Source organism: Gymnodraco acuticeps, unplaced genomic scaffold, assembly GCF_902827175.1.
Source record: "Gymnodraco acuticeps unplaced genomic scaffold, fGymAcu1.1, whole genome shotgun sequence".
NCBI lineage: Eukaryota > Metazoa > Chordata > Actinopteri > Perciformes > Bathydraconidae > Gymnodraco > Gymnodraco acuticeps.
In genome coordinates this window covers 16,235-24,016 of record NW_022989907.1, presented here as the reverse complement: position 1 = coordinate 24,016, position 7,782 = coordinate 16,235, and the positions used below count along the sequence as shown (strand labels likewise).

Below are 7,782 nucleotides of genomic sequence, written 5' to 3'. Positions count from 1 at the left end.
TGTTGCTTTATTATCCAACGTATGTTCTCGTTGGAAAACCAGTGTCAAAGCACCGTCGCTCCTTCAAAATAAACACTTTAAAGAGCGAAGTTACATCTCTTACTGGTGATGACAAACTGCAGGATGGACGGTGTCAGGTATTTCTGTTTTCTTAACAAATTCACAATGTTCATGATGATTATGTTTGATGCACTCCCGTTTTTAAAATGTTAAAAAGTTCACGGGACTCCAGGTACAGGTGTTGCCCTACGACTGCGCATGCGCCAGTTGCTTCTGATTTACGTGTTGGTGCTCAGTCGCGCTGTTTCTTTACAACAATATTTGCAAATCTTTCGCTCCTTATGGTCTTCTTCGTGTCTAGCTGGATTCTTCCTCTCCTGATCTGGGCTCTTGTTCTCCCGGTGGTCGTCGCAACGGAGCAGATTCAAGGTAACCAATGTTTGTGAAACTCTGAAGTTATTTCATCTTTTTCTCATTGGGAAAATGCTATTAACGGCTTTAGTAGGCTACGTTTATTGTAGTGGAAATAGGTTTGACAAATTACTTTATATGTAGTTTAGTCGACAGAAATGTACACCTGATTCCTACTTCCTCATAGTTTAGCGGGACTGGGAATAATCAGATCACACTTTCAGAGAATATAAAAGGAATTATTATTGTGCAGATTTTTCATTACTTCTTAAAAAATGGATGTCATATCGGCCACTTTTTCATTTGATGTCCTTATAACATCGTCTTTGTTAGAAAGGTTAGCAGAAACCTTGTAGGCCTCACCTGGAGGAATCTCCCTGTCACTCCTTGTCTGTGCACACATCACACACCAAAATATGCACACACACCGATCAGCCTGTCCCACATTCCTCAACAGGAAACACTTCATTATAATTACTTTATAGTATCTACATATATATGTCGGTATAAGTATGAAGTTATTTATATGTAAATGAAAAGGCAACCACATTTGTATTTGATAAACATTATATTGGAAATATGACTTTTTGTTTTATTTTCACAATTTCCTTTATATTTCTTTCTTTATGATGTTTCATACTGACGAGGATTGGGGCCATGTAAGACATTTTTGGGGGGATGTGACCGAAAAAGAAAATTGAATTCTGACTTTAATCAGATATAATTTTCAGAAAAAAAGAAATTATATATTTCGAAACAGAGGGCTTCATCATATATCTTTGCATGGGGCCTCATGTTGGCCAGGGACGGCCCTGCATTTGGTCATTTGTTGTTGATCTGGGTGTTCACACGTCACAGAACCCAGGAAGCAAACAATGGAAAAGAGAAATGTCCAACGAGGCGTTCTGGGACAGCACAGACAGGTCTTCTCTGTGTTAGAGTTTTACTCGCTACAGGGTGTACTTTGAGGGTTTTGACTCTGCAGACTGTTTACATGCAGAAAAACCTTCATAACACACAAGGGGACGGGTAACAACCAGAAAAGCATGTCAAGGGACCTTTATATTTCTCCCTATATTTTCACAGGTCGACCTCAGCCTGAAAACTCAGGTTCCTCTGAGCCAATCAGGGCTCCTCTGGGTGGTGATGTCATCCTGCCGTGTGTTGTGCAGCCTCAGATCAATATGGAGGATTTGACGGTGATGTGGTGGAGGCCCGAAATCCTTGTGGACCCAAACTGGTACTGTGGCGGCTAGATTACCATTCAATTACGCTTCCTCATGACGTGTATAAATACTAAAAGTCCGTACTAAAGTTAAAGGTCTCCTATTATACTATTTGTAAGCATATATTATAGGTCTCAGATAAATACAAAACATGTCTACAAAGTGTTTTGCTCAAAATACCAAACAGATCACCCATTCTAGCCTCATCCCCCTCTATTTCAGCCCTGTTACTAAAGTCAGAGTAAGCTGACTTACTCAAAGTCAGCTTTATTTTCAAAATTACTACATGTGTTATACATCCAGAAATCTCGAGATACCGTTTCCCACAGTCCCACAGTGTGACATATATACATAAAACGGGCCTAGATAACCGGGGTATACAGTTTAAAATGTTAATAATATGTTTAAAATGTTCAAAGTACAGTTTCAGTGCAGTAGCAGGGCAGAAAGGTGACTGGTGCTGGAGGAGGGAAGGTTGTGTGTGTGTGTGTGTGGTGTGTGTGTGTGTGTGTGTGTGTGTGTGTGTGGTGTGTGTGTGTGTGTGTGGTGTGTGTGTGTGTGTGTGTGTGGTGTGTGTGTGTGTGTGTGTGTGTGTGTGTGTGTGTGTGTGTGTGTGTGTGTGTGTGTGTGTGTGTGTGTGTGTGGTGTGTGTGTGTGTGTGTGTGTGGTGTGTGTGTGTGTGTGTGTGTGGTGTGTGTACGTGTGTGTGTGTGTCCAGGACCATTTGGGGCAGGGGGGAAAGGTGGGAGGCAGGGTGGAGAGTTCAGGGGGAGAGATGTCAGAGAGGGAGGGAGGAGAGAGAGTTCAGCATCCTGACCGCCTGGTGGAGGAAGCTGTCAGGATTTTTTTAATACAAACTAGGGCCGGGACTCGATTAAAAAAATTAATCTAATTAATTAGAGGCTTTGTAATTAATTAATCGAAATTAATCGCATTTTTAATCACATATAAATATTTGATCTGAGAACAGTGAGAAGCAATTTTTTTCACATGGATTTTAGTATACCATTAGGCGCATTCCCACCGCAGTACTTTTCCCACAAAGGTTCATGAGAATTTAGTTCATGAGAACTCTTTGAACCTGGGGGAGGATTAGGCAAATGAAGCCGCTGACGTCACTTCTTCTTCTTCTGCTTTGGGTTTACTGGCAGGCCGCAAACCACTTCACGGCGTATACTGCCGCCCAAAGTCCCCGGCCGGAAGTCCCCGGAGTTGGGGAAGGCTTCAGTAGAAGCTGCTGGGAGTCCCAGCAGCTTCTACTGAAGCCTTCCGAGTAAATCGCCAGAACGCCGACACCTCCTCATCTCCACCGCTCCCATGTTTTATTTTGTGTTGCCATAAGTTAGTCTCTCTGCGTTTCTGCGCTGGGCTAATGCTAATAATGCTAATGCGAGGATAATAAAATGGCGGCTTCACAAAACTTTTTGGGAGTTTTACGGGGCGTGGTTTGCAATCCGCCCAGCCAATCAGAAATATAGCTCTTTTCTCACAAGAGAGCCGTACGAAAGTCCCTGCTCTCTAGCAGCTCTCTGCTCTCTAGCAGGGACTTTCGTGGGGGTAAAAAGGTTCTCATGAACTAATTTTAGTACCGGCTCTTTTTGGTGCGAACGCGATAAAAGAGGCTAACGTCCACGCTAGCTGCTATATGTTTTGTATTGAGGTGATACTTGAGGCTTGATGTGCTGCGGTGATATGCGAATTCCTTTTTGCATAATTTGCACACAACCGTGCTCTTATCGACGCTTCCATCCGTCCGTTTTTTAAAACAACATTTCCCACTGTTGTTCACTGTGGTTTGTTGTTGTCTGAAGTCATGAACGTTAGTTGGTGCTCCAGTATAATCGGTACGCCTGAAACTCATCCAGTGAGAAACGTTCCGCGGTGCAAAAATAAGTGCGATTAAAATGCGTTAATTTTTGTGTAATTAATTAATCTTAATTAACGCGTTAAAGTCCCGGCCCTACTACAAACATGTAAAAGAAAAGAAGGAAAAGAGAGAGGGTTTTGTTTTCTGACACTTTGTGAGTCTCCTTACACACCGGGACACATATGTATGTATAAAAGACATCATAAAGTGCATTCTGCATGATAGGAGAGCTTTAAAGTTTCAGGATATTTAAATAAACAAACAATAAACAAACAATCATCCAGTCAACCAAAGATCTCAGAGCTAATTGTCACACTACTAACCTCCACATACACCAGGTGCCTTAATACCATAAACCACACCCACAACTATTGGTAACGATAAATTACCAATGTGTGTGTGGTTTTATAAATAATAAATAAACATATAAACAGGGGCTAACTCAGCATTTTGGCTCCTACAGGTACGTTCACCTGTACCCTGAAAAGCAGCATCAGGAGGCCCAGACGATGCCGTCGTACGCTGGGAGGACGGAGATGTTCGCAGACGGCCTGAAACTCGGGAACGTTTCCCTCCAGATCAGAAACCTGAAGCTCTCTGATGACGGGAGATACAGATGTATCATCCCACAGCTGGCGTTCGATACCACCATAAAGCTGGAAGTCTTTGGTATGTTTTTTTATTTCAATTGATTCAATATATTACTGTTGTTGTCGTATAATAGTTGTGGTACTTGTGGGTTATCTGTCCCCATTTTTATTGTTTTCTTTCAGACTCTCTAAATATGCACCTTTTTAGTTTTTCTCAGACTCTAAATACGCTTTCTTTTATTTTTTTCAGACTCTAAATACGCACTTTTCTTTTCAGACTCTAAATACGCACTTTTATTTTCAGACTCTAAATACGCACTTTTCTTTTCAGACTCTAAATACGCACTTTTATTTTCAGACTCTCTAAATACGCACTTTTATTTTCAGACTCTCTAAATACGCACTTTTATTTTCAGACTCTCTAAATACGCACTTTTATTTTCAGACTCTCTAAATACGCACTTTTATTTTCAGACTCTCTAAATACGCACTTTTCTTTTCAGACTCTCTAAATATGCACCTTTTTAGTTTTTCTCAGACTCTAAATACGCTTTCTTTTCTTTTTCTCAGACTCTAAATATGCTTTCTTTTCTTTTTTCCGGACTCTAAATACGCACTTTTCTTTTCAGACTCTAAATACGCACTTTTCTTTTCAGACTCTCTAAATATGCACTTTTATTTTCAGACTCTCTAAATACGCACTTTTATTTCAGACTCTCTAAATACGCACTTTTCTGTTCAGACTCTCTAAATACGCACTTTTCTTTTCAGACTCTCTAAATACGCACTTTTCTGTTCAGACTCTCTAAATACGCACTTTTCTTTTCAGACTCTCTAAATACGCACCTTTTCTTTTCAGACTCTCTAAATACGCACTTTTCTTTTCAGACTCTCTAAATACGCACTTTTCTTTTCAGACTCTCTAAATACGCACCTTTTCTTTTCCCACTAAATACGCACTTTTTTGTTTATTTCAGACTCTAAATACGCACTTTTTTTTTATAGAGACCAGCAGTTGACTCTCTAAATACTCACTTTCTTTTTTTCTCAGACTCTCTAAATACGCACTTTTTTTTCTCAGATTCTAAATACGCATCTTTTTGTTTTCTTCAGAACCAATCTCTGATGACACTTTGACGAAGAAGCAGTTTCCAAATCTCACAACTTCAGATCTAGAAAAAGGTAAGAAGGAGAGAAAAAAGTGAAGAGTTTCAGCATTTTGAGTTTATTCAAGATGTCTGTTGTGTTGCAGTTACTGTATGTTTGTCTTTTTTTCACAACAGGAAGTCATTTCCATGGATTGTGGATCTGGTTTCTGGTTGCCTGCATCTCCCTGATCCTGGTTGCTGTCGGAGTTGCAGCATGTTACCTGAAAAATAGGGGTCAAAATGTAAGTCAGGAGGAAACAAAATGTTTTGTTGCTTCTTGTGTGAATCCTGACACTGTCTACTGTGTTGTTGTTGCTGTTCATCATTTTATTAATATTATTGATACACTTCTCTTCTCAGCCTATCAAGTACAGCGTCGCCCAGAGCAGTCCAGCTCCTGGCTGCCCTGCTTAAAGACAAGTTGGCAGCTTCCGGCCTCACAAGGTTTATGGTCTTCCACTAATCACTCGAGGTTGATGATTTTCCACTAATCACTCTATGGGTCAATCCATAACAGACCCTGCAGACCATTCAGTCTGCAGGTCGAAGTGTTAGTTGGCTAGTTGTTCTACCCTACAGTTTGGCGCCTACTGGTGGTCTCACGCACTTGTACGGTAGTCAACATTATGCACCTGTACGGTCTTCAATTATTTATTTAAAGACAAGTTGGCAGCTTCCGGCCTCACGAGGTTGAAGATCTTCCACGAATTACTCGCGGTTGATGATTTTCCACTAATCACTCTATGGGTCAATCCATAGCAGACCCTGCAGACCATTCAGTCTGCAGGTCGAAGTGTTAGTTGGCTAGTTGTTCTACCCTACAGTTTGGCACCTTCTTGTGGTCTCACGCACATGTACGCCAGTTTCATGGGCTCCCTCACGGGCGTCAACATTATGCACCTGCACGGTCTTCAATATTTGACCCTGTACGGTTGTCAGAAAGAAACTTAACTTAAAGGTCTCCTATCATGCAAAATAAACTGTCCCAAAGTGTCAGAAAATAAAACCCTCTCTCTTTTCCTCCGTACCAAATTATCTAAAAACGGGGGAACAACGGAGCTGATCCAGATCTGCCGCGTCATGACGACATTACTAAAATGTGGGCGGGCTTTACACCCACGGCCCTATCAGAAACAATGAGACGTGTTTTGGACGTAATTTGGTCTTTGTTTACATTAGCATCGCTAACACTCAGGGCTAACCTGCACTGGAGAGAGCATGTGTGAAGAAGCAGGAAATAAAAAGGAACTCACCTTGTGGTAAACCTGAGAGAGAAAGAGTTTGAGCTCCATATTATTTCAGAAATAATCCTTGATTAATCCCGTGGTTTGGAACATAATATGGCGTTTAATCACGGCAGCATTTAGCTGCCAGTAGAAATCTCTCTCTTCTCTTTGGAGCTCACAGTGTGCCTTGCCGTGCTCCACAGGGGGCGGGGCCAGCAGCTAAGGACCCCGAATCTGCATTTCTCTAACAGGACTGAAACAGAGAGATATGAGGGATTTTCTGAGGAATTTTTATACATTTTTATATATCTGAGACCCATAATATATGCCTAAAAATAGCATAATAGGAGACCTTTAATATGAAGGCAGAACTGATGGTGGTTTTTCCGGCTGTCCAAATCTGTTCACATTTTTTTTAAACATTTAATTATGAATCCAAATTGTATGAGCACCCCACACGAAAACGTTCTTTTGGTAACAGCTTAAGTTAAATTGACCGGACTACTTTCTGCGGATTGATATGTCTGCACATAGTCCATTGATCAGTCCAAATTGACCAATCAGAACCGAGTATTCAACCAATCTGTGTTATAAGAAGAAGCAATGACTTGTTCAGCATTATAAGGCTTTTTCTGATCGCAGCCTCCTTCTTTCAATTGCTTCCAATGAGAAGAGAGCGCATTCGGTCAGACTGCACCTCGACAAATTCAAAATAAAAAGATTGTTGCTTTTCCAGGTTTATTATCCTCGTGGTTGATTGCCCCTTTTGTGCAGATTGGGTAAAAGTGATATTGGGTAAAAGCGTCAGCTAAATGTAATGTAACATTACCTGCTCACACACTGACTCACCTTAGCAGCCACTGGTTACTGGAAATGTTAAATACAGAATTTGTACTGACCTGTATTTCCAACAATAAAGAAATCCTTGCAGAAACAATTGAGTTTGTGACTCTGTGTTCCACACTTTGTTAATATGCTAAAGTCGTCCCATCAGAAATAAACAGGAACTTAGAGTGAATTTAGTAAATAAATAGATATTTTGTTTTACACAATTAGTCACTTTTTAGCAGAAATTGTCATATTTAACTGTTCACTGTCAGTTGAGGGAAATGTGTTTCAGACGTTTTGATCCCATGATATTCCTCTGAATCATTTTCCTTTCAAATGTCCGTAAAAACAGCTGAGTACTTCTACTTTTACTAAAGTACAAGATCTGAGTACTTCTTTTACTTGAGGAACATTTTGAATGCAGGACTTTTACTTGAGAATAAAGTAGATTAAAATGAAGTAAATCACCTCACTTAATACTATTCC

The 7,782-nt window shown here is 40.5% G+C and overlaps 1 protein-coding gene across 1 annotated transcript; it reads left to right on the top strand.

Annotated features, from left to right (window-relative positions):
• Positions 1 to 278: 278 nt before the first annotated feature.
• LOC117540651 (butyrophilin-like protein 8) lies at positions 279 to 7,405 on the top strand. Its single transcript, XM_034207416.1, has 6 exons — positions 279 to 429; positions 1,498 to 1,651; positions 3,968 to 4,173; positions 5,208 to 5,276; positions 5,378 to 5,484; positions 5,603 to 7,405. Exons 1-6 carry the CDS (start codon positions 342 to 344, stop codon positions 5,654 to 5,656), a joined length of 678 nt encoding a protein of 225 aa, XP_034063307.1. The 5' UTR covers positions 279 to 341; the 3' UTR covers positions 5,657 to 7,405.
• Positions 7,406 to 7,782: the final 377 nt, after the last annotated feature.

Bases quoted from the DNA above. Each gene is read 5' to 3' on its own strand.
- LOC117540651 (XM_034207416.1), top strand. From the start codon at position 342: ATGGTCTTCTTCGTGTCTAGCTGGATTCTTCCTCTCCTGATCTGGGCT. The intron at 4,174-5,207 runs GTATGTTTTTTT...TGTTTTCTTCAG, and splicing joins CATAAAGCTGGAAGTCTTTG to AACCAATCTCTGATGACACT. The intron at 5,277-5,377 runs GTAAGAAGGAGA...TTTTCACAACAG, and splicing joins AACTTCAGATCTAGAAAAAG to GAAGTCATTTCCATGGATTG.